Below are 26,531 nucleotides of genomic sequence, written 5' to 3' on the forward strand. Positions count from 1 at the left end.
TGAGACAGGAAAGGAACTAAGTGCTGTCTGCAAAACAGAAAATCCTTACAGGTTTTGTGCACAAATGCAAAACGTCAGTGTCCGACAAGAAAAGTGCATGCCTTGAAGAGCCCAGCAAGGAGACCCAACTCAGGGCCATGGCACAGTGAGCGATGACATCCCAAGTCACAGCCTGTCAAGGCGGTAATCCCAGACCACCGCTCCCTCTGAAAGCTGTGAAAGTTGCTGGAAACATCCCAGAATTAGTCAAGAGTATTTGTCTGTGGTCCCTGACGTTCGGGAGGAAGGTCTTCAGAAAGATGTGACTGCCAACTGGCTGGTGAGCTCGTGCGGCCTCCCATCCCTGGATGTGCACTCCCCTCAGCCGTCCCATCCCAGAGGCTGCTGCAAGGACACGGCCTTGAGATGGGGAGGTGGGGCTCAGCCAAGAAGGGCTTCCACATAAACTCTCCGGATTAGGAGGAGGGTGGATGCAGGCATCTATTCATCTGACACCCAAGATGAGCCTCCTAGGTAAAGTCTTCTGCTTACTAAACCTGCCACCTACCAAGCTGGAGTGGCCTGGCCCTTTCCTTAGTCCCTTTCTGCCCTCTGAACACAGGGACCAGGTTCAGCTCCAACCCGGGAGACTTCCAAAATGGCTGCAAACTGACACGTGCCCCATAAGGTGGGAACTTGTTCTATAACACCCTGGTGGTGGCTATCCCCAGTCAATGACCAGGGGACTTTCCTGCATCCCTTGTTCCTGGCACCGCAGCACCACCCCACTGTGGCAGAGGGGTCCCCATCACCTCTTTGGAACTAAAGTTACATGCCGGTTGTTAACATCACAGGAAAGGTTTTTCGTTTCCGACGGCAATTATGAAATTTGTACTAGCTTAATCAAAGTTCAAGTCTTTCAAGACCGTGTTACGTATAAAAGGGGCCGCAAAACAGCATTCACCACTATCGGATTAACGTACTGTTTCATTACAACACTACCTAAGATTTTACTAAAAATAGGACTTTGCCTAGCTGCCCACAAGAACAGTTTTTCTGAAAGCTTAGGATTACCACCACATGGTTTTAATAATAATTTATTTCATTAAGTAGTTTAAAAATGCATTAACTGGGGGGCGCCTGGGTGGCTCAGTGGGTTAAAGCCTCTGCCTTTGGCTCAGGTCATGATCTTGGGATCCTGGGATCGAGCCCCGCATTGGGCTCTCTGCTTGGCAGGGAGCCGGAGCCTGCTTCCTCCTCTCTCTGCCTACTTGTGATCTGTCAAATAAATAAATAAAATCTTAAAAAAAAAAAGGAATGTTTAAAAAAAAAAAAGTACATTAACTGGGGCCAGGACCACCTTATATAAACAAATGGACAAACAGGCAAAGATAACCTAAACCTTCAGAAAATAAGAACCACAGTCTGCAAAATTTGGACAGAAACACTTTTAATTTCCATCCTAATATTTACAACATATGCGTAACAGGATTTTACAGAAAACAGATCATTGCTGTGATGTACTATCTGTATTCTAATTTCTTTTGAGAACAAAGATGCCGTTTGTAAATGCCACTGACTTTCAGAATAGAATGTATTTTTCTGTGTTACGTCCAGATCATTACACAAGTGAAAACACCCTGTGTAACCACCTTTTAAGTTTTAAAATCCAAATCTTGATTCCAATATTCCTGACCTGTCTCTTGTTAGCAGATGAAAGAAATAAGCTTTTTGTTTTTTTTTTAAACATAAGTTCCAATTCAGAATTCTTATAAATAGCAACAACAAAATCTCACGCCTACTTAGTATCCCTGTATATTTGCATAAAGCAAGTTTCAGGAGAATAAAAAATGATTTACAAAAGGCACTGGATTTAGCAAAAATTGGTAGAGTTTTCCATTTTGGATCAAACACTGGAAATATTCACAGAGCACTCCCAGTGCGCGAGAGTCGTGTACACCGGAGAGAAGTAACTCAGGTGTGGAGTTTTGGGTATCAATCACGGCAGTGGTTCTAAGATGACCCCCATGCTCCAGGCAGACCCCCAGAAGGTCATGGCCACGGGGAAGTTAAAATAAATGGAGCGAGATTACTGACCGGGACTCAAATCTCTAGTTTCTATACTACAACGCAACACTCTTTCATGAAGGAAATCCAGTGGAAGTGAACCTGGAAATATGCAATAAATTTCAAACCCGGGGAACTTAAAGATCACTTTATTGGCACAACCCTGCAACGAAACCAGTGACTGGCAGCGCAGGTTCCTTAGAGCTGCTGCTTCGTCAAGTGCAGGGGCCACTCCCAGGACTCCCACGGACCAGAGAACTGATTCCCAGAGAAAAGCTGGTTTTATCTTCTGGTCACTAGTTTACATGTTTGCGATGAGTCAAACTTGCAAGTCGAAGTCATCTCCACGTTTGTTTGCCCCCAGACACGCACCTTATCAACTGGTCTAAGCCACTGGGACCAAGCGGCAGAACCAAAGATTTCTATCAGGAACGAAAAAGTCAGAGACCCTTCCCAGAAAAGGAAGATGGCACGAAATTCATCTGTGCTGTAAGAACGGGGGACTGGCAGCCCCGGCTCTGGCACTCACCCGGGCTTCTGGCACACACACGATGGGAATGGCGTCTTCCGCTTGCCCACGGTGAGCTCAAGTCCACACTGTTACACGCTGACGATTCTCAGAAAGTTTGTAACTGGATTTGCTTCTATCAACTTCTCCCCAAACCCCAGAAAACTAAATTTTATACAAAACATTTGCATTTTCTAAAAACCTTTTACTCTCAAAATGAGGACTAATAAATTAATCAGAATATATTCTTTTTGGTAAGTTTTAGCAATAAACACTTTACCCTTTTTCCTTTAAAAACAAAGAAGAGAACGAGCTGCCCAGCAGCTTGGAGCGGCCTTACAAGGCCGTGAGCTGTGCCAGGCGCGCCATTCTGCGGAGGTGGCTCCCATGCGCAGGGCTGTAGCGCCCAGGGCTGCCCAGGCCTGGGGAGTGGGATGCGGGCCCGGGCTTCCCAGGGCTTCTCCCGGGGCTGCAGCTGTGGGGACAACCGACATCCAGCTGCTGAGACTCCAACTTCCCTTTCAGCGCAGGACTTGGCCAACTGAGGAAACCAAGAAAGCGCTGTCAGCACCGACGGGTGATAAGGGCTCTGTCCCAAGCCCTGGGGGACCACCCGGCTCCAGAACGGGTGCTGCAAACCTCAGGACCATGAGCCCCGAAGATTCACAGAACCTATGACTTTCCACATGAGTCCCATGTGGCCCCGAACACAGCTCCCAGCTGCTTCCAACCTGCTCCCCCACCGGGTCAGCAGCATCCTCCGCTTCCCACCTAACCGCACACCCGTCTGCGCGGGGTCCGCCAGCCGCGCGGTGCCGTGTGTCAGCCTGGCCAAGCAGCGCTCCGAACGAAGCGCTACGTGAACATACTGAGTCACCAGCGGGCGGCCCGGAAGCCAGCTACCAGCGAGCCCGGTGTAATGCAGGTCACCCTGCAGGCCCACGGACCTCTGTCTGTCAGCAGGGGAGTAGCGCAGGACGGCACTCTTCCATCTGTGCACGGCCGGGTACTGCTGAGGGTCCACTTCTGTACACTCCAGAGCGGCCAAAACATCTCGATCCAGTTTTGACGGCTCCTCTCTACATGACAGAAAAAAAGGAAAGAAAAAGCAGAAACACTCGTGATTAAAAAGACTTTCAACACCACTACTCAAGAGCCTAGGACAGGAGCAGAGGGCGAGCAGAGAGCAAGCAGAGGCCAGGAGCTGCGGGTCCGTTCCTGCCACCAGCGGACCCAGCTGTTGGGGCCACAATGTGGGCTGTGCAGCGACAGAGGCCACACTGGCAGACAGAAGGCACTGTCCCACCGGGGGCATGATGGCCCCAATACTGAGTATCTCCACCTCCAGCGTCACCGACCAGAAGGCTGACCCAGAAGGCCTGTCCCCTGGGAGGCTGAGATTACCCCAGGATGGGCTTTCTTCCACCAAGAACCACCGAGTTCTTGGTACAGTTCCGGTTGTTCTGGAGAGAACCACTTCCCCGGGAGCAGAGCGAGGCGTGAGGCTGGGCTGGAAAGGAGAACACGCGCCCCACCAACCTGGACGACAGCAACACCGCACCAGGAGCTACACACTTGGGCAAGAGATGGGAGCCAGAAAAGCACGTCCGACCAGGTCGTGGGCAGAGAAAAGGTTTAAGAAAACTAGGACAGTGCCACGTGAGCTCACGTGCACTCCCACGGCCTGCCACAGCTGCCGGCATGCTCCCACATTCACTCCCACAGCCTCACGCCCATGCACAGCCCCCACTCGTACCCAAAAAGGAAGAGCCTCTCCACAGGCTCCTTCGTCGTGGGGACCCCTGCGGGCTCTGAGGACGTGGAACCGCAGTTCTGCTGAACCTCGGGCACAGGAGTGTCAGGACCCAGACGTATGTTAGCCATTTTGGCTGACATTTCGCTCTCTGTCCTGGTTTGATTCTCTGTGAGCGTGTCAGCAGCAGGCGGCTCTAACAAGTCATTCGCGGCATCCATTTGTGATGTGAAGCTCTTCCTGTTCCTAGTTTTTCCGTTTTTATTTGGTGTCTTGGAAACATTACTTCCCAGGTCTTGCAACTGCAGTTTATCAAACTCAACCGTCAAGCCGGAGACCGGCGAGATGAGCACTTCTCCAGCGCGTGGGACCTCTTGCCTCTTCCTGCCCGGGGTCCTGCTGCCGCTCAGGGGGCCACAGAACCCATTCTTGCTGCCGTGGGGACTGGTCAGGGTGGACGCTTCTATAAGGTTGGTCTCCTGCTCCAAGGGAAGGATGTCACACTTCGAGTCCCCAAAAGTGCTAACTGTGGGCTGGGTGTTATTTCGAGCCGTGTTCTGTCGATTTTTAATCTCCTCCAAGCTCAGGTCGTCATCTTCATCAAGAAACGCCCTCACAGAGATGGAATTGCTGCACTTCCGAGCACGGCCTACAAGGGAGAGAGCAGCTCCTCAGAGGCGTGGGTGACACAGTCCGCGAGGGATCACGCGGTGCAGCCGCAAATCCCCAAGACCAGCAGCCGACGGCCTCTCCTTCAGATCCACCTGCTCGGACTCCCAGAGAGAGCCTGCGCTGCCCCTTGGGAAAAGCCAAGCAAGACCCTGCACAGGTAAATGGCAGCATCCAGCCCCCCACCTTCAAAGGCAGGAAAATGAGGCGGCCAAGGTCAAGGGCGGGCAAGCGTGGGATGGGACAGTGGCTGGTCCCTCCTGCCTGACTTGCTAGGACACCAGGGGCCGAGAACACGAGCGGCTGACAGAAGTAGCAGGCGCCGGCTCTCCACACGGACATGCTTGCTGGGGTGCGGCCACAGGGCAGGGCCAGGTCCCGAGAACCCACAGACCGCTGTGTGTCCTTACCAAACGTAGAGGGGTTCTCCTGACAACAGGCCTCATTTTCTCCCAAGTCTTGTGGGGCCTTTTTGCCTGCCTCCTGGTGACGGAGATAGTCTTCTAGCTTTTGCAGACCCTCCTGGGAAGACAGATCAACAAAACAGCCCAGAAAGTCCCAGTATTCGACCCAGGGGTACCCCAGCTCACGAGCCAACTCCCTGCAAGAGTAAGACAACGCATCAGTCGGAAAACAGGGAACGGACCACACAAAAAACAGCCACACTGTGTCAGAAGGGCCAAGCAGTGCCTGGAGTCTCGGCTCTGACTCTGATCGTATCGTAAATGTGGGGTAAAACAGTACTTTGCGTTTTCTCAAGCACGGCCAGACTAATAAGCAGGTTTCGGACATGGGCCGCCACACTGAGCGCACTGAAGTCATGGCGAGAGAAAGGGGCCGCAGCCACCCCACGCGCACCACACGCTACAGAGGCAACAGGTCAGACATGAATCTTATCAACAGAATAGCCTTCCTGTTTCCTTAAAACAACTGTATAAAGTTGGAGAGCATTCTGGTTTTGTTTAGGCACAAAAGCTCAAGCTGGGAATCTAAAATTAAGTCTATATTTTGAGACAAAGTTTTAAAACAATTCAATGTAGCTTTAACACTGTTACATAGATTTCTGACTATGGAGAAAACACTTTTCATGGACTTTTACTAGCAGCTTCTGGCCACACCACCTCCTGTGTTTTATTTCCTGTTCTTTTGTCAAGGCGACACCCCCCGAGTGGCCATCATACAAAACGCTGCCATGAGTCTCTCTGCCTGGAGAGGGACTGCCAGCAGAACCTCTGCCACTAGTGTGCGACGTCTGGGGAGTCAGACCGCAGGGAAAAGGCTTTACACCCCCCTCTCCAACCCCATGAGCACTTCCCAGGTATGATTATTCTGCAGCTGGAACAGCTTTCTGTCCTTAGCCAACGCAGAAGCATGCAACATACAAAACGACACTGCCACTCAGCTCCGGCCCCTCCGTGCTAAAGCCAGCCAGTACCTTCCCACCCTCTCCATGCCTCTTTCTGGATCCGTCTTCCTGACATTGTGAAAGAAGCCTGCTTTCTCTCGAGGTGGCGTTTTCCAGAGCTTGCGAAAATCTTCTGCCTGAGGAGAAAATGTCCTGAGCTGTGCTATGCCCCCAAGTCACAGGAAGCACCAGCACCACAGAGCCCGCTGAGTGCCTCCCGGCACCCCTCCTTGTCCTCACACCCTGGGCAACGTGCCCTCCTGTGTGACAGCTGGACAGACCACAGGGCCACATTAGGACAGCAGCACCAAGGGGTCTGGCAAGGCTCCACAGCCTCCCTCTTAGGGGCCCAGGCTGGGCTGTGAGGGTCAGAGCTGCCACACTGAGAGCCTCAAGTCACTTTCCCATCACACAAGAGGAAAATGAGTGTTTACATTTTAAAGTCACTCAGAGTTTTATTTTACGCAACTGAATCTAACCTACCTGATAACACCTGTTCTTGGAGACACTTCCGTAACTGTAAGTAACTAGTTATTTACAATTATCAACACTGGCGCGCGGGTGGCACAGCTGGTGGAGCATCTGACTCTTGGTTTCAGCTCAGGTCATGGTCTCAAGGTTTGGGACCCAGGCCTGTGTCAGGCCTCGCGTTCAGTGGGGAGTCTGCTTGGGATTCTCCCTCTACCCTGCTCTCTTGCTCTCAAATAAATACATTTTTAAAAATAAAATAATTATTCTTTTTTTTTTTAATAAATACTTTTCTTTTTTTTTTTTTTAAAGATTTTATTTATTTGACAGACAGAAATCACAAGTAGGCAGAGAGGCAGGCAGAGAGAGAGAGAGGAGGAAGCAGGCTCCCTGCCGAGCAGAGAGCCCAACGTGGGACTCGATCCCAGGACCCTGGGATCATGACCTGAGCCAAAGGCAGCAGCTTAACCCACTGAGCCACCCAGGCGCCCCTAAAATAATTATTCTTAAATTTTAATACTGTAGGTCTCCTCTTATGTGTTTGTTTTAAGATTTTATTTTTGAGTTATCTCCACACCCACCGTGGGGCTCAAGCTCACAACCCTGAGACCGAGTCACATGTGCCACCAACCACACTGCCCAGGTGCCCCTTTAAAATCTCTAATGAGAAAGATGACACACAGCCTGGGAAACACCTCAGCCCTGAAGGTGAACTTCACAGTCGTCACACTGCGGCTTCCCAGTGACCACACACGCCCCCAAATCCGAGAGTGGACAGTCCAGCCCGACTGGCACGTGGCGCGAGAAGGGCCGTGACACGGCCAGAAGGGCCAGGCGATGACGGCGGCTGCCCAGGTAAACTAGGCTTCTCTGAAGCGTGGGCTCACCCCCACGTTCACGCCGGCTCACCAGCGACGGACAGGTCAAGGCACTCCTGTTCCTCCTGCAGATGTCCTCAAGCCCCGTCACCAGACACTGGGGTTCCACGAGCCCCGGTCCGGAATACCCAACACTCCTGGTGGGGAGAGCCAGGAGCTGGCTCCCAGAAGCTTCTACAGTAGCTCACCTTGGACGGGCTCAAGGGCCCCACAAAGGCTCGCAAGGTCAGAACAGGATCTCTGGGGCCGCCTCCCCCGTGGCCGATATGAGAGGTCTCGGTCGTCTGGTCTGAAGACCACAACTCCCCAATCACAGGAGACGATGTGTCCTCAGCTCTCAGGAGTGGCACGTAGTAGTGGCCTTGGAGGAGGAGACAGCCCAGGTAAGGTGTCTGCTTGGGCGTGGCCCCACGTCAGCGGCTGCATCACCATCACCGAGGAACACCAGGGGCTTTGCAAGCGATCAGTGATGAAGAGTGTGCAGAAGCTCCGAGCCAGAGCTTCTGGGCGAGAGGCCAGTTTCTGCCAGACCCACTGAACTAGCCCCATGTTCTTCCTCCCCTGGAGGACTGAAAGGCAGGCAGGGGAGCAGCAGACACTCCTCTTTAGTTCCACAAACTCTGTGTGTCAACAAGATTAGCAGACGCGGGGGCCCAAGAACCATGAAAGGAGAGACGGGCCATGGCGCAGAAGGCGGCACCCGGAAGGGCCGACAGGGTGCTGCTGACGAGCCGAGCCAACGCCAGACCAAAGGGCTCCTTCCACCCTCTGCCCTGGCGATGTGCAGGCTGCGTTCAGGGGGCGGGGACCAGAGGGACCCACCACGCGGGATCCCTGCAGAGATCACGGGGTGATGCCATGAGCACCAGTCTGACGACAGACAACCTGCCGTCTCCCAGAGACGGTCAAGGCTTCCAAGGAGGGATTGTATGACAACAAGTGGCGTGCGAGCTGGGGGTCCAGGAGCAAGAGATCACCCTAGGAAGGGCTGCCACCCTGAGAGCGGAGCTTGCTCCCGCCACGCAAGGCCAGGCTCACGCAGTCCAGGGCCTTCCCTCTGGCGGTCCTCCCCGTCCCCGCGCCTGGCCCCACCGTACCCTGTAAGTACTCTCTAATGCGCTCCTTCAGCTCCACAGACTTGTTTCTGCTTCTTTCACAAATCACCTGTTTTAAGAAGACACAGTATGTGAATAGTCTGTACCTTAATTTCTCACATTTTCCCCCAAAATAATTTTATAAAAGCAACTTTTAAAACGAACAAAGCAAGGACTGTGTCCTAATGCTGAAAGCCTCATGAAGCCCACAATCAGAAGACATGTGCTGAACAAAACGGTCTTTCTTCCAGAATGTTCTGTGACAGCTGAAGTGGTCAGGACGAGAACAAACTCTACGGATCAACTTTATTTGTCTTTCTTTGTGCTCAACTACACACTCCAGTTTTATGCCTGGAGAGGCACGATTGGTCAGGGTGGAGACAGGCCGACAGGCCACTAATGTTTAGCAGCAAGAGCTCCCCGGCCTGGGCCTGTCGGTGGCTGTTGTCTGGCTCTATTATAGCAGAATTCCTACTTAGCACGCCACTTGCTACTACAGCAGTGTCAACTTTCCCCCTTAAGAGAACTGTAGCAACAAGAACATTTTTGCTAGAATAAAAAACCAGTACCCTTCAAAAATGGAAGGAGCCACAAAATTGCCATCTCCTGCCAGCCTGTGAGAGAAAACAACTCTACTGCATCCTGTCAGCAGCGCAACTTATTTTTTTAAATGTGTAAACCGATTGTGACAAATGGCAAATGCTTTAGGAATACCCCTTAACAAGTGACAAATATATTGAAAAAACACACACTCATGCACACAAAAAGTTGAGTCAGACACATGAAAAAGAACAGTAATTTCTGAGTTGTTGAACGGTGAATTTTCTCTCTTTGCTTATGTGTACTCTGAAGTTCTACAGAACATAAGCACTACTTAGGAAGCCACAGCAACTACAAAGGTGGCGTTCACTACCAGCCTGGAGCCCTTACAGATTCCATCTCAAAGGGGTGCCTGGTCCAGGTCAGCAAGCCAATAACTCCAGCGCACGGGACAAGATCGCCCACCTAGCTCTTGTCAGGTCCACCTCCCCAACCCCCACCTCCCAGGCACAGATGTACCTCTCTCTGCCCTCTCTAGAGCACATTTTGCTCAACTGCCAGTATCAATCCTCACAAGACTTGTGTAGGTCAGGTGAGAACACCGGGGAGGGCTTAGGACAGCACCTGGTACGGAATGAGCTAAGCACATGTCAGCTGCTTTCAGTACCAGCAACCTCACCACGACCACCATCCTCCCCAGCTTCCCCACCACCACCTCCATCACCATCACCACGCTCACCACGACCACCACCACCACCATCACCACGCTCACCACGACCACCACACCACCATCACCACGCTCACCATCACGACCACCTCCACCACCATCACCACGCTCACCATCACAACCACACTGACCATCCTCACCACCACCTCCGTCACCTTCACATCACCACTTCCTCCTCCTCCTCCTTCATTCCCTGACTCCCTGGTCAACCGAGGTCCGCACAGAGAGAACCTGATAAAAAACCCATGAGCTGGGGCGCCTGGGTGGCTCAGTGGATTAAAGCCTCTGCCTTCGGCTCAGGTCATGGTCTCAGGGTCCTGGGATCGAGCCCCGCATCGGGCTCTCTGCTCGGTGGGGAGCCTGCTTCCTCCTCTCTCTCTGTCTGCCTCTCTGCCTACTTGTGATCTCTCTCTGTCAAATAAATAAATAAAATCTTTTAAAAAAAAACAACCCATGAGGTGCTGAGAACGAATGACCACCAGTTTCAGGAAAATAAAATGAGCAAACATGGGCAGTTTACTCCCACCTGATTCTACAGAACCGTCTTCTTCTTCACGGTGCGTCTTACTCAGTAATCATGGCTCTAAGGTGCGCCCACGAGGCAAACACGCTCACAGTCAGTACTGGGACTGTACAGTAGCTATGAACAAGACTACGAGTTCACATATTTTCATGCCTAACACTAGAGGAACAGCATTTCAATAGATACTTACGTCTTCAGGAGTTTTATCATACTTATTCCTTGGATTTTTTACAATCAAAGGGTGTGAAGAAAGCACGTTGACCACATCTGCATTCCCAAACTTACAAGCAAAGTGCAACGGCGTGTCATAACCCTGAGAAAGGTGCAGAGAAAGAATATTTCTTATTTAAAAATGTTTGTTTCATAAGGTTGTTTACGATAAAAATAGGTATTTAGCAGAACAAACAAAAACCCTCAAAATCCGAAGACCATAAAAAGACGCTGTTACTCCCTCTGAGGACTGACCGGCGCATCAGCACGTGCCCACGCTAAGCCAGGGCTTGAGGCCAGCCCGGCGCCCCAGTTACTGTTGCCAGTGGGGTGGGGACGGGGGGGCCCCAGGCCTAGGGGGAGTTTATAAATGAACAAGGGCAAGATACCTGCTCAGTAAACGTCGCTTTAACAATTCAGGGCCCAGTACAGTGTTATATAATTGATGCTCAAAAGATGAAATAAACAGGGGCACCTGTGACTCGTAATTTTCTGTTCAGAGGATGATCTCAGAGCTGTCAGACTGAGCCCACGTCAGACTCGGCGCTCAGCACAGAGTCTGCTGGAGTGTCTCTCTCCCTCTCTCTGCCCTTTCCCCACTTGTGCTGTTTCTAAATAAATAAAAATAATCTTAAAAAAAAAAAAAAAAAAAAAGGTGAGATAAACAAGTGGAGGCAACACCCAGAATAAAACAAAGTCTATGAACGCGGTCTGGACCCAAAGAAAACTCTCTCCAGCGGCTAATATCTAGTGAACGAAACTCTCCACTCCTGACCCCGGGATGCTTGTCAATGCTCTCACTTGCCCTTAGTGGCACCCCTCCCCAGATACCTTCAACTAAGGCCTTAAGATCTGTGCGCCTTGGTGTAACAGCATCCTGTGACCAAGAGCTACAGAGCAAATGACTTCTGGGTCCCCTCACTTGAATGACCACAGGCTCAAATGCAGCGCAGCCAAAACAGAAACCATTCACGTCTACCAGAGCGGGGACACGGCCACGCAGTCCACCTGTGATTACCAAGCACGGCAGATCCCAGCTCTGAAGTCCCTGGGAGGTGTCTCTGCCCTCCACATGCTACGTACGCCTGCCATCCACTTAGTTTCTCGTCCAGGCTGCCAAGACTCCTCATGGACCTTGCTTAAAGCACTCAAACTGCCAGCCTGTCCGTCCTCCTCTAGGTGACCCGACCAATCTTGTATGAGCAAGTAACCTCAAGGCAGCACCCAGCCCCTGCGCCACACCCTCTAGGACCATCTCATCATTCTCATCCACTGCCCCCGTGAACCTGGAAATATCTAGATGCCTGCCTACAGCAGCCCTAACTGCATCCCGCCTTTTTGTCCAGCTTGGCAAACCTTCTCAACTGAGGGCCAGAAACAGAACATTTAGAATGAGCATAGCTGTGTTCCAATAAAGCTTTATTTACAGAAACAGGCTGTCCTTTGCTAGATCTGCCCTGGCGCCTTCTCCAAGTTACGACTTTGCTTCACAGTGTACCTGAGACAACTCCAGGTCTGTGGCCCAAGCTCTAAAAGCCTGACCTCCCCTGCCAGGCCTGCGGCAGTGGGAAGACAATGGTCACTGCAGATCGGGGACAATGTTCTCACTCATTCAGAGCATCCAAAGGGACCTCAACACCACTGTTCCTTCCGGCCACGGCTCTTTTTCACGCCACAGAACGCCCATCTCTAACCTGCTTCCAAATGTGCACACCTGACCACAACCTCTCACCTCACCCTTGCCGGAAACTGCCGCTCCCGCACAGACAGCTGGGTCTGGGTTCTTTCAATGCCGCCGGCTAGCGCAGCCCTGCTTCTCACCGTGCTGGTCTGCGGTGCCCGTGACTTCTGACACGTTTGTGGCCAACAACTGAACTTACTCTGACTCTTTCTGAGTTATGGTCAAAGACGGCTTGTAACGTCCAGGAAGGTATTAAGTGGTCCCCATGCACGTGCATCTGCGCATTTTCTGTGAATACTGCACAGATGTCAGGGAAAACTGTGTTTCTCTCTCATATTTTCCAAATCACACTTCCTGACTGTACTAATCCAGTCAGGAACCCTTCCTGAGTCCGTTCACCCTTCGTTTTAACGGACATAGCTGATTTCGCTCCTTTGTCTTTACACTTACTGTTGCTTTCATATAATCATTGTTTCCTTTTACTTCCTTCTATAATTCTATCTTGGCCAAATTTATCTTATTTCCCCTTTTCTCTCCTGTTGATTTAAAAGTTATCTTGGGGGGCGCGCCTGGGTGGCTCTGTGGGTTGAGACCTCTGCCTTCGGCTCAGGTCATGATCTCAGGGTCCTGGGATCGAGCCCCGCATCGGGCTCTCTGCTCAGCGGGGAGCCTGCTTCCTCCTCTCTCTCTCTCTCTGCCTGCTTGTGATCTCTGTCAAATAAATAAATAAAGTCCTTAAAAAATTAAAAAAAAAAAAGCTATCCTTGTTGGGAGCCCACATGGCTCAGTCCTTAAGCGTCTGCCTTCAGCTCAGGTCATGATCCCGGGGTCCTGGGATCAAACCCCATATCGGGCTCCCTGCTCAGCAGGAAGCCTGCCTCTCCCTCTCCCACTCCCCCTGCTTGTGTTCCCTCTCTTGCTGTGTCTCTGTCAAATAAATAAATACGTAAGTTAGTCTTGCTTTGCAATTCTGGAGTTCAACGTGTCACATTCAACATGCTGTCATCAAACAGCGGTGCCCCACTCCAACATGCTTCTGCTACTCCCTCTCCTGCCAACCAGTTTTTCAAACTCCTAGGCTTGCTCAGAGCTTATAATCCTTGGCTCTAAGCTATCACTGGGTTCTGTCTTATAATACGTAAAATGTCTTATAAATACGTAAAATGCTTCTGTTTGAGGAATTTTTACGTAAGCGTGTACACCATTAAAAACCCTTTGTATAGGAAATATTCCTATTATTAAGTGAAAAAAAAAGGTAATATGTAGATACCTAGAATAAAAAGTACTAAAACCCCTTTAATTCTCTTTCTTTAAGTTCCGACACTGGCTCATCCTCCCATCAAAGCCCAGCTCAAGCTGCTCTGGAAGGTCAGGAGGGACCTGTCTTTGCACACAGCTGGGACTCCAGTTGCCCTGCCCCGTGGGGGGGTGGATGGGAGGGAAGGACTCTCATGTGTGACTGGATGTCACCCACCCCTTCCTAAGCTGGCCGAGCTCCGTTGCCGCGCACCTCCCGTCCACATGCCGCTGGACGCAGCGGACGCTCACTGGGGACAGCCGCGACGGGTGAGGACGTCGGTGGGGCCCGCTCACCGCTTTGTCCGGCGTGTTCAGGTACAGGTCCACAATGTAGCAGATGCGCTGCTGCAGCATGTGCGGCTCGTCGTCAGGGTACATGAGCCGCATAAACTCGGGGTTCTCCAGGGTCTCCAGAGTCAGCTGGCAGATTGAAGCCTGGTTCTCTTTGGCAGCGACATGCATGACGTTGTACCGACACCCTTCCTGAAAGAAAAGTGCGCGTTCTGAGCCTCGTTTCCGTCGGCCGCGGCTGGTCGACGCGAGAGCCCTTGGAGCAGGCTTACCTGCACGATGGTCGGATTGTCCCCGGAGCCGATCAGGTACCGGGGGTTACTCCAAGTCAGATCCGAAAAGAGGTCTTCTTCTCCCTTCTCCACAGCTTTTCGGAGTTTGGCGGTGAGATCTTGAGTACGGGGGGTTTTGTAACTGTTTGCTCGTTCTCTGTTGATAGTTTCTGACTCTGAGGAGTACATGGCATCTGTCATTAAGAGACAGAATTTAAGAACATTGAATTTCACAAACATTTTCTCATCGCCCACTGTGTGCTACACTGAGGGCAACAAAAATCTCTCCCACGGAAGCTTAAAACCTAGTTGGGAGTAACAAGAACGAACCAGTTCGCATGAAGAGCCGGGGGGCACACGTCCCAGCCAGCAACATGGCACAAACGTCACTACAGCACGAGCCTAAGCACAGAAGGACCCAACTGGACTCTAGCTGCACAAGGCTTTGTGAGGACAGATAACAGCACAGCAGCCGCACCCACACAAGAACTTCTGAGCACACAGAACGCGCCCACAGAGGCAGAGTGAGCCGAAGTGATTTTTGTTGTTGTTTGATTACAACCACCTGGGAGTGTCTGAGTCTCTGGAGGGGTGTCTGCACAGACTGCAAACTGTGCAAAATCACCCCGGTTCCCTCTAAGAGGCACCTGTGTCAGGCCAAGTTAGGATGAGGGGCCTATGTCCACAAGAAGGTGCCTTCCCTGGGAGTCCCAGGCGGCCTGGGAAACAGGACACCTGTGAGCTCCTGGAGGGGACAAGACGGATGCTAGGCGAAAGTCAGAGGCTGCTGGGATTCTGCACGGTGCTGACGGAAAAGGCCTCTCACAGACCCTGGTTTGCAGCCGGAGTGGGTAAGGTCAGATCTCGGACTAGACAGGTCCTGCAGGTGAGCTCGACTTCTGCAGACTGGGTCAGAGCAGGTCTGGGTCAGAGCAGGTGACCCAGCCCTGGAAGCAGGTGGAGCTTCAGCGGGGAAATGGCTGTCTCGACATCTAGCAAAGCCCAAGTCCCACAGGCAGCAAGGAGAGACGGAACAAAAGGAGCCCAACAAAAGGACCAACCGTGATCCTTCTGATGCTTCTCCCTTGGCCTTGCCAGCTTTAGGCACTGGAGCAGACACCTGGCCCGCTCAGTGCCCCGCTGCCTCTCTCCTCAGGGTCCTTCTCAGACCAGGCGACTGACCCATCCTCCACGGCCTTGGCCTTGGCTCTCTACTCCCATGAAAATCAGACTTCTCTCAAAGGAGAAAACCAGTTACAGTCCATGGGGAAGACAGCACAGAATACCTGGGCCCCAAGGACACCCAGAAATGAGCCGCCACATCACTTACCTTTCACTCCACCGCTGCTGAAGACCGAAGTTATTTTCACAGGAGAAAGGGGTGAAGAGGCTTTGCTTGGAGAAGGGAAATAATCACAAATTCCTCTAGCAAATTTCTCAGCATCTTCTCTACTCGAAAAAGCTTTAAATCGAGATCCTTTGATCATTTTGACAGCTTGCAATGCTTCCTTTCTATCTTCATAAACATGAATCCTTTCTGCATGGGAAAAGTAACAGGAAAATTAGGAGTAACCAGAGACACCGTCACTTAGTTCACACAGGAAGACCATGGGTTTCGTAATAAACAACTGTTATCCAGTTGTATGATTTTTCTCTCATATTAATATTTCAGATTTTTTTCTTAAAGATTTTTTTTAGGGGCACCTGGGTGGCTCAGTGGCCTAAACATCCGCCTTTCCATTTTTTCAATCTTTTATTTTCTCTTTTAAGATTTTATTTATTTGGGGCACCTGGGTGGCTCAGTGGGTTAAGCCACTGCCTTCGGCTCAGGTCATGATCTCAGGGTCCTGGGATCGAGCCCCGAGTCGGGCTCTCTGCTCAGCGGGGAGCCTGCTTCCTCCTCTCTCTCTGTCTGCCTCTCTGCCTGCTTGTGATCTCTGTCTGTCAAATAAATAAATAATTTTTAAAAAAAGATTTTATTTATTTGACAAAGAGAGAGCACAAGCAGAGGGAGAGGCAGGCAGAAGGAGAAGCAGACTCCCCGCTGAGCAGAGAACCTAATGCAGGGCTCGATCCCAGAACCTTGGGATCATGACCTAAGCCGAAGGTAGAGGCTTTAACCCACTGAGCCACCCAGGCACCCAAAGATTTTATTTTTAAGTAAGCTCTACACCCAACATGGGTTTCAAACTCACAAACCCGAGATCAAGAGTTGTACACTCCACTGACTTGAGGTAACTAGGTGCCCCAATATTTCAGATTTTTAATCTTGAAGAAAAAGTGCCTTAGCTAGTGAAAAAACATGATTAATAAGCTTGATCATATGTGTGGACATGTATACAAAAATACATTATTTTGTACACATTTAACTTTATATCTAAGGATACTATTTCATAATGAAAAATAAAATTCCTGAATTAATGCTCTAAATAAAAAAAATAATAAAAGCAAGTTAAAAATGATGACTATGGGGCGCCTGGGTGGCTCAGTGGGTTAAGCCACTGCCTTCGGCTCAGGTCATGATCTCAGGGTCCTGGGATCGAGTCCTGCATCGGGCTCTCTGCTCAGCAGGGAGCCTGCTTCCCTCTCTCTCTCTCTGCCTGCCTCTCCATCTACTTGTGATTTCTCTCTGTCAAATAAATAAATAAAATCTTTAAAATAAATAAATAAATAAATAAAGGGGCACCTGGTGGCTCAGTGGATTAAGCCTCTGCCTTCGGCTCAGGTCATGATCTTAGGGTCTTGGAACCAGGCCCCCATTGGGCTCTCTGCTCGGCGGGGAGCCTGCTTCTTTCTCCTCCTCCTCTGCCTGCCTCTCTGCCTACTTGTTATCTCTGCCTCTCAAATAAATAAATAAATAGAAATTGCATCATGACCATTTCTAGTGTCACTAAACCTTTAAAAAATTCTTATGGTTGAACAATATTCCATTCTACTCATGGTACATAATATGGCTAACAAATCTATTTGGGGTATCACCACAAATGACATCACCATAATGACAGTCTGTAATTTTTTTTAAAACATTTACCTTATTTGACATTATTTGACAGTCAGAGATCACAAGCAGGCAGAGAGACAGGCAGAGAGAGAGAGAGGAGGGGAAGTAGGCTCCCTGCTGAGCAGAGAGCCCGATGCGGGGCTTGATCCCAAGACTCTGAAATCATGACCTGAGCCGAAGGCAGAGGCTTTAACCCACTGAGCCAGCCAGGCGCCCCCCAGTCTGTAATTTTTTTTTTTTTTAAATTTTATTTATTTATTTGACAGAGAGAGATCACAAGTAGGCAGAGAGGCAGGCAGAGAGAGAGGAGGAAGCAGGCTCCCTGCTGAGCAGAGAGCCCGATGTGGGACTCGATCCCAGGACTCTGAGATCACGACCTGAGCGGAAGGCAGCGGCCCAACCCACGGAGCCACCCAGGCGCCCCAGTCTGTAATTTCTGACAGTCTAATCAACATTAGGCTTTCATTAATGCTTTCCAGTGCTAAATCTACTTTCATCTGATTGAAAATTGCAATTCTTTGGGGCATGGGGGGGATTCAGTCAGTTAAGTATGTGACTTTGACTCAAGTCGTGATATCAGGGTCCTGAGATACGGCCCTGCATCTAGCTCCCTGACCAGCAGAGAGCCTGCTTCTCCCCTTGTCTCTGCCCCAACCGCGGCTCACACTTGCTTGCACAGGCTCACTCATTCACACTCTCAAATAAACATTTGTTTTAAAAACTACAATTCTTTGATGCTGGAAACTACTTACAGCTGCACAAGCCATTTATATTAACATAAAATGTGTTCAGATTCTGTTGAATAAAAAAAAAAGGGGGGGGGACACCTGGGTGGCTCAGTCATTAAGTGTCTGCCTTTGGCTCAGGTCCTGATCCCAGGGTCCTGGGATAGAGCCCTGCATCAGGCTCCCTGCTCAGCGGGGAGCCTGCTTCTCGCTTTCCCACTCCCCCTGCTTGTGTTCCCTCTCTCATTCTCTCTGTCAAATGAGTAAATAAAATCTTCTAAAAAAAGGAGGGAAATAATCAAATGATAGCTAGCCAAAACCATTCATAAGGTGAAGCATGTCTTACAGAAACCAATTTTCTTCATTTTTAAAAATTCACATATACATTTATAAATAATTCACAGAGTTCTACCTAAAAACGCTAACAACGGTTCACTTGGGGTGGGTGAGATTATGGTGATTAAATTCTTTTCTTCTCTGGGGTTTGAGATTTTCACAACCCCCGGCCCCTGCTGCCCACAAACCACCTGCAGAAGAGACACCAGGTGCCCGTTACGCTACCATTTCTAGCTGGCATGTCCTCATACGCCGGGCACACCCCGTAGTACAGAGGCGGCTCCGCAGACGCCCTTGTCACAGCTTTGTGGCCGCTGACCCCAGTGGCAGCACTGAAGGGCACGGAACAGGTCTTAGATGTCACGACATCTTCCTCTGGAGGATTCAAGCCCACGCTGTAACCAAAATCTCTGTCTTCAGACAAGCCGACCTGCTCAGCCTGACTCTCTACAGCAGACTTCGACATCTTCTGTGCATCTTGGGTCAGAGCAGTGACACCTGAGGTGTTGCAGCCAGGAGGATGTGAAGGCAGCGTTCTTCCGCGCTCTAATAAAGCCTGAGCCAATTTTTTCTCAAAAATGAACCTTGTGGTCGAAGTAATGGGTCCACATTTCAATCCGGCTTTCACAATTTCTTCTCTAAGGTCATCAGGATTCAGGAGTTTCAGTCGCGCCAAGATGGCGTCCATTGTCATTTCGCCTGGGCCCAAGACAACAAAAATCAAGGTGATGGCTGTAAGTACATCTTTTCTTATTAAAAAAACAAAACAACACAGCAGTAGCAAAAAAGCTGGTTTCAGTTTCATTTCAATTTGGTGTTTCTCCAGATTTTTTTAGTCTATACACCCTCTAAGAGAACTTTCTGAAGTTTTTGGTTTCCAAATTGATAATAATCTAAACAAAATTAGAATAAGCAATTTCTGGATAAGGATGTTGGAACTGGTACTATTCCATGATACAATCACACTAATACTCTAGGAAAGTAAGCATACTGGGGAAACAGGCATGCTCACTTGTTGCTAAAGGATAATGTGGAACAAAATGAACGAAAAACCCCATTAAAATTCCAACTCCAGAAATATAGTCTACAGATATTTTGTACTTTATTCCATAAATAAAGGGGATCTATCCAGAGATTTAGTCAGGGGAGCCACAAAGATAACTCTTGGAGTCATTCTGCTAATACTAATAACAAGTAGCTAATGTTTACTGTTTTGGGTCTTTCCAAGAGCCTGGCTCTAGTATAAAGACACCGTGATTTTTCCGTGTGGCAGTTTATTACTATGCACCCCCATTTTACAGATGAAGAACCTCGATCACAGAGACACTAAGTAACTTATTCAAGTTACACAGCTACTCAGCAAGTGGGTTTGAGCTACAGCAAGAGCTTTAATCCATACCTTTGGAGAAAGAGTAGTTAAACCTGGGGATTACAGGTTTAAGCACGGTTTAAGCATGGTCAGCAACAACTGGGAAGAAGGTAAGAAATAAGGGGGCACAGACTAGTGCTATCGTAACAGGGCTGGAAACAAGGGCTCAGATTAGAAAAACTGGAGATCTTAAGGGTGGATGTATCAGATGCCACAGGGAGGGTTTTAAGGAACTGCAGTCAGTTTAGAATAACACCCAGATCTCCAGTCCAGACGCCTAGGAGTGACTCCTGAGACAGAATCCTAGACATGGACAGATGGAGACTTAGGCATTATAGCGTCAGAAACACCTTACGGCCACCAACTGGGCATTTCAATTTTCAAGTCCAAGCTTTACAAGTTCAGAGTGGGTAAAAGACCTGCAAGCCATGAGCATATGGACGGTGATTCTAATACCAATAATACACCAGGAATAACAAGGAATAAATACAAAGGATTAAACGACAGGAAAGAAAGAGAAACTCCTAAAAGGGATGAAGAAAGAATTACACAATGTATCAATGAAACCAAGGAATATACAGTTTTAAGAGGTACTGTCAGATGAAATGATGGAATATTCAAGATTAACTTTAAATTACTCTAGGGGTGGGATGCCTGGGTGGCTCAGCTGGTTAAGTGGCTGCCTTTGACTTTGGACATGATCTCAAGGTTCTGGGATGGAGTCCCACATCAGCCTTCTTGCTCAGCGGGGAGCCTGCTTCCCCCGCCTGCTTCTCCCTCTGCCTGCCACTACCCCTGCTTGTGCTCACTTTCTCTCCGATTTAAAAATAAAAATAATAAAGTATTTTTAAAATAAATAAATTACTCTAGGGATGCCTGGGAGGCTCAGTTGGTTAATGGTCTGACCTTTTTTTATAATATATATTTTTATTTATTTATTTGGCAGACAGAGATCACAGGTAGGCAGAAAAGCAGGAAGAGAGAGAGGAAGCAGGCTCCCTGCTGAGCAGAGAGCCTGATGCGGGACTTGATCCCAGGACCTTGGGATCATAACCTGAACTGATGGCAGAGGCTTTAACCCACTGAGCCACCCAGGTGCCCCGATGGTCTGACTTATTTATTTATTTATTTATTTATTATTTTTTAATGGTCTGGCTCTTGACCTCGGCTCAGGTTATGATCTTGGAGTTGTGAGATCGAGCCCCATGTGGGGGCTCTGTGGTCAGTGGGAGTCTGCCTGAGTTGCTCTCCCTCTAAAGTTAATAAATAAATCTTTTAAAAAATTAAAATAAGGGCGCCTGGGTGGCTCAGTGGGTTAGGCCGCTGCCTTCGGCTCAGGTCATGATCTCAGGGTCCTGGGATCGAGGCCCGCATCGGGCTCTCTGCTCAGCAGGGAACCTGCTTCCTCCTCTCTCTCTGCCTGCCTCTCTGCCTGCTTGTGATCTCTCTCTGTCAAATAAATAAATAAAATCTTAAAAAAAAAAAATTAAAATAAATTACTCTAGCAGGAGAACAAAAAGGAGGGCAGTGACAGATAAAATAAGATTCATAAAATATTAGTATCTATTGTAGCTAGATGATGACTACAAACCAGGAATTCATTATGTTACCCTATTTCTATGGATTTATTATTTATTTCTTTATTATTTATTTTAAGTAGGCTCCACACCCAGCATGGAATTCAACACGGGGCCTGAACGCAAGACCCTGAGACCAAGAGCCAGAGCTCAACCAACTGGGCCTTCCAGGTGCCCCTGTACACTTTTTTTTTTTTTTTTTACAAATTTTAATGTCACCTTCCCCCACCCAATTCCAAGGTTTCAAAAATGGCCGTTCCTTATTTGCAAAAGGGATATTAGCTTTTTATTTTATTATTTTTTTAAAGATTTTATTTATTTATTTGACAGATCACAAGTAGGCAGAGAAGCAGACAGAGAGAGAGGAGGAAGCAGGCTCCCCGCTGAGGAGAGCCCGATGCAGGGCTCAATCCCAGGACCCTGAGATCATGACCTGAGCCGAAGGCAGAGGCTTTAAACCCACCGAGCCACCCAGGCGCCCCAATATTAGCTTTTTAAACAATGAATGTACTGCACAGCCCCAAAAAGCTGCCAAAGAACTTGAAGGGGGTGGCCTACTGGCCCAGGACTCTATCCAGGAAGCGCACCTAAGCAGATTCCCGCAGCACCTGGAAACAGGAGCAATGGAGGTAGCTCAGGGACAGGAAACTGATGTAAAAGGCACAGGGTAGGGAGAAGCCACACGCAACGGGTCAGGACAAGGGGTGCGGATGCCCCGAATAAACAGGGGCCGCATCCGTTCCTCTGAGGGCAGTTTTCATACCGTTCCCATGTCTGTGTGCCGCCTCTACCTTTCTAACCTGGGTGAGTCTGAAGGGGGTTCTGTGCTTGCATTCGAGCCAGCACCAGGCAGAAGGAGCACGGCACGTCACAGCAGTAACCATGTGACCTTGGACACGTTGTGCAAACTCCAAGCCCGTTTCCTCACCTATAAAACGGACACAATAACAGCTCTACTTCTTAGGCGGCAATGAAAATTAGGTAAAATCATACCCGTCAAACCTGTGCTGCTGTGTTTGACACTGACAAATTACGCTTAACAGTCAGTTATCAACTAACACAGGCTTATTAATCTAGCACAACAGAGAATCCACTCAAAGTCAATCTGAATAAAAACAAAGACACAAAAAAAGTTTCAACACACTGTCATTAATATTAGGAATACAATATACAAAACTGGACAAAAGGAAAAATAAAGCAGAAACTAATGAGCTTGGGAAACTGTTGGGGGTGGAGGGTGGAAACTGACAAGAGGAACCATCCTGAGGGCCAGCCCAGGAGCGGGCAACACTGTGACTTCATATGTTCTGACTTTTAGGAACATGTTTGCTTCACATACTAAAAAATCGTTTTAAAAAAGATGAGGGAAGGCCCCCCAGTGGAATACAAACCAGAACAAATGAGCTCCACTGCACTGCAAGTTAGAAATGAACAGGTGGGAGAGACCTGACCTAGTAAATGAAAAGCACTATGTGGCCACGCATGCTACAGGCTGCACTGTGCAGCCACTCTCTAGCAACCAGCAGGCAGCCGGATGCAGAACGGCTGAGGAAAAGCCAGGATTTGGATTTGGGATTCCCTCGCCAGCAGAAGGGAGCTACAAGCAAGGGGAGGCGGAGGCCTGAACAAGGGTCAGCAAACCTCCGTAAAGGGCTGCAGACTGGGGCTGAAGCTCTCTCTGACACTCCCGACAGCCGTGGATCCAGTAAGACTCTACAGAAACAGGAGAGGCTGGATTTGGCTGACAGGATGCGGTTTGCTGCCCCACCGTCTAGAATCCCAAGTATCCGCCCAACCCTGACTGACTGAGCACAAAGATGACAATGTGGAAACCCAGTCGGGTGCGCACAGTGAATACGGGCCGCTTCCAGGCCGTCCTGCTTACAGTGCTGATGTAAGATACTAACGTCCGGGTCTGAGGGAACACTTCCCTGGATCTAACTTTTTATCTGGAAAAACCGATAAACTCAAGTTGAAAACCAGTATGGACGGTTCCTGGTGGCCCCACAGGTGACATCTTACACGCAGCAGCGCGTCAGGAAGCTGACAGGGCCAAGCTTTGCCACGGCCTGCATCACTCTGCTGTCTTTGCACGGAATCCCATGACTGTCTAAATTCATAATCAGGGGCGCTGGGTGGCTCAGTGGGTTAATCCTCTGCCTTCAGCTCAGGTCACAATCCCAGGGTTCTGGGCTCAAGCCCCCTCTCTTTCTGCCTGCCTCTCTGCCTACTTGTGATCTGTCTGTCAAATAAGTACATAAAATCTTTAAAAAAAATAATCTAAATGAATAAATAGATAATGACTTGACGGTTCCACCATATCGAAGATCTCCTGCCGCCTCTTACAGTCACACCAACCTCCGCCCCGTCCCCAAACCTTGACAAGCACTCATTTATTCTCTATCGCTGTAAATTTTCAAGAATGTTCATTATAAATGGAATCATACAATACACGTCTCACACTGGCTGTTTTCACTAGCATAATGCCCTAGAAACCAGCACCGCCTTCCTCTTCACCGCTGAGTAGCGCTCCAAGGTATGAATGTGCCACAGTCCCTTTAGCCATCCAGCCCTTGGGAGACATTTGGGCTGCTTCCAGTGTTTGGAAACTATAATTACAAGTACTCCCAAGTACTCACATATGGGTTTTTGCGTAGAAATAAGTTTTCATTTCTCTAACATAAATGCCCAGGAAAGCAGTGCACAGTTAACATTTTTGAGCAACTGCCAGACTGATTTCAGACTGGCTGAAGTTTTATTACTTCTACCAGCAGTAAATGAGACACCCAGTTTTCTCAGCATTTCCACCAGCATTTGTGGTATCTTTATTTTAGCCATTTTAACGGGTGTAGTATCTCATTTCCAGTTTGATTTGTATTTCACTATTGGATGGAAAAGTTGAGCTTCTTTTCACATGTGCATTTGTGTCATACTCTTTTTGCAATTTTTTAGAAATCTAAAATGACTTCAAAACAGAAAATTAAAAATTAAAAAGGATGGGGCACCTGGGTGGCTCAGTGGGTTAAGCCGCTGCCTTCGGCTCAGGTCATGATCTCAGGGTCCTGGGATCGGGTCCTGGGATCAAGTCCCGAATCGGGCTTTTTACTCAGCAGGGAGCCTGCTTCCCTTCCTCTTTCTCTGCCTGCCTCTCTGCCTACTTGTGATCTCTCTCTGTCAAATGGATAAATAAAATCTTTAAAAAAAAAAAATTAAAAAGGAAAGTTTTAGACCAAATAAACAAATAAATAAATAAAAAGACACTCCAGGAGCGCCTGGGGGGCTCAGTGGGTTAAATCTCTGCCTTCAGCTCAGGTCATGATCTCAGGGTCCTGGGATCGAGCCCCACATTGGGCTGCCTGCTCAGCGGGGAGCCTGCTTCCTCCTCTCTCTCTCTCTGCCTGCCTCTCTGCCTACCTGTGATCTCTGTCAAATAAATAAATGAAATCTTAAAAAAAAAAAAAAAAGATACTCCTGATGATTCACAGAACTGTACCCCTGGGGCAGATAACACATTATCTGTTAATAAAAATAATTTTTAAAAAAGACATCCCAAACCCTCATCTCTTAGTCCCACGCCCTAGTAGACACATTCAGCTTTAGCATCTGGGGAATCTGGCCTTGGTGTCCGACAGGTACGTGGTACAGGGCTGACTGTGCAGCCGGACAAATCGGCAGGCTATTTACTCAAGATGCCAGCTACAGGGGCGCCTGGGTGGTTCAGTCCTCTCAGCCTCTGCCTTCAGCTCAGGTCATGATCTCAGGGTCCCGGGATGCCCACTCGAATCTGGCTCCCTGCTCAGCATGGAGTCTGCTTCTCCTCTGCCTGCTGCTCCCTCTGCTTGTGCTCTCTGACAAGTAAATAAATTAAAGTAAGTAAATAAATAAAATCTCCAAAATAAAAAAATCCAGCTAAAACTGTCTTAAGGGGATGAGAGAAGGCAAAGCAAGCAGCAGCCAACGGGATGGGGGTCCGCGGGACCTGGGGTCCACAGGCCCGCCTTCCCAGCTGGTCTATGCCTCCCACCTGCGTTCTCAGCCAAGGCCGGGCCTTCCTGGGACGGTCCCCTCGGCTGCAAACCAGGACAAGAGAAAGAAGTCAGCCCTCCGGGCCCCGTTAGCCCGGACCCCCCACGGTGGGCGCTTCAGCTTCGCTGTCTGCTCGGAGAACCTCGCCCTCCTCTCAGAGTCGTGGAACCCAGACCCTGGCGCAGGAGAGCCAACCAAGCGGGAGAGGGTCCCGGAGGCCCGCGGGCGCGCAGCACCCGGAGAGCCCACTGCCGCGGCGCACGCAGGACCCCGAGGCCACAGGAGCCGAGCACCGGGGGCAGGACCTTGCAGAAGGACCCGCCTGGACCCAAGCACACCGACGCCGCGCAGACAAGCCGCCCCAGCTCCCAGCGCCCCCGTCCGAACGCTGAGGACGCCCGACTTTCACTCCAGGTCTTGTCCCGGAACCGATTCGGGCCGGCGACGGAGGGGGCCGAGGCCCGGGGAGGGGAAGGAAGGAGAGGGGCCCGGCGACGGGAGCGTAGGGGCCCGGGGCGGAGACCGGAGGGCGCTGAGGCCCGGGGAGGGGAGGGAGGGCAGGGGACCCCGAGAGGGGTGGGGGGCCCGGGGCGGCGACGGGAGGGCGCTGAGACCCGGGGAGGGGAGGGGGGACAGGGGGCCCCGGGAGGGGTGGGGGGCCCGGGGCGGCGACGGGAGGGGCGCGGGCCCACCGGCGCGCAGGCCTCACCTGGGTCTAAGGCCGAGTTCGTGGGCGCGCCGGGCGGCGGGGCTGCGAGTCCGCTCCGCCCCAGGCCCCGCGGCCGCTTCTCCAGCCGCCGCACCAGCCAGCGCACCGCGAGCAGCAGCACCGACGCGCCCAGCAGCTCCCAGACCAGCGGCGTCCACTCAGCCGCCCCCAACCGCGGCCACAGCATCGCCACCGCCCGGCCGCCGCCGCCGCCGCCGCCGTGGAGGAGGCCGCCCGCCCGAGGACCCCGCGGCCCGAGCTGCCAGCGCCACTGCCTGATGGCGCCGCACAACGCGGTGGCCGGTGCGGGGCCGAGACCAAAAGCGCGGGCCGGGGCGCTCGTCCCCGTGCCCGGTGGCCCGGCAAGGGAGCGCGTCCCGGGGCCCAGTCCCTGACGGCGCGGGGCGGTCGAGGGCGCCTTCAG

At 50.3% G+C, this 26,531-nt stretch overlaps 1 protein-coding gene across 2 annotated transcripts; it reads right to left on the reverse strand.

Annotated features, from left to right (window-relative positions):
• Positions 1 to 1,412: 1,412 nt before the first annotated feature.
• ANKLE2 (ankyrin repeat and LEM domain containing 2) lies at positions 1,413 to 26,294 on the reverse strand. Of its 2 annotated transcripts, none has more exons than XM_044243591.1 (13): positions 26,108 to 26,294; positions 18,652 to 19,125; positions 15,695 to 15,901; positions 14,365 to 14,558; positions 14,096 to 14,284; positions 10,802 to 10,924; positions 8,825 to 8,891; positions 7,916 to 8,088; positions 6,412 to 6,518; positions 5,387 to 5,577; positions 4,311 to 4,956; positions 3,502 to 3,633; positions 1,413 to 3,095 (listed from the first exon to the last, which is right to left on the reverse strand). In XM_044243591.1, exons 1-13 carry the CDS (start codon positions 26,292 to 26,294, stop codon positions 2,891 to 2,893), a joined length of 2,895 nt encoding a protein of 964 aa, XP_044099526.1. In that variant the 3' UTR covers positions 1,413 to 2,890. The 2 variants fall into 2 exon arrangements, with proteins under 2 accessions (XP_044099526.1, XP_044099527.1); XM_044243592.1 differs by lacking the exon at positions 26,108 to 26,294 and adding an exon at positions 25,397 to 25,488 and having other exon boundaries at positions 14,365 to 14,540.
• Between the last annotated feature and the right edge of the window lie 237 nt (positions 26,295 to 26,531).

This window comes from Neovison vison, chromosome 3 (genome assembly GCF_020171115.1).
Source record: "Neovison vison isolate M4711 chromosome 3, ASM_NN_V1, whole genome shotgun sequence".
Lineage (NCBI taxonomy): Eukaryota > Metazoa > Chordata > Mammalia > Carnivora > Mustelidae > Neogale > Neogale vison.

What these genes read in the sequence shown, in the direction of transcription:
- ANKLE2 (XM_044243591.1), bottom strand. Translation starts at nt 26,294, where the DNA reads ATGCTGTGGCCGCGGTTGGGGGCGGCTGAGTGGACGCCGCTGGTCTGG. An exon ending in CAGCAGCGGTGGAGTGAAAG is followed by an intron (nt 14,559 to 15,694) that starts GTAAGTGATGTG and finishes TCTTAATGACAG; the next exon opens with ATGCCATGTACTCCTCAGAG. An exon ending in ACAATCCGACCATCGTGCAG is followed by an intron (nt 14,285 to 14,364) that starts GTAAGCCTGCTC and finishes CTTTTCTTTCAG; the next exon opens with GAAGGGTGTCGGTACAACGT.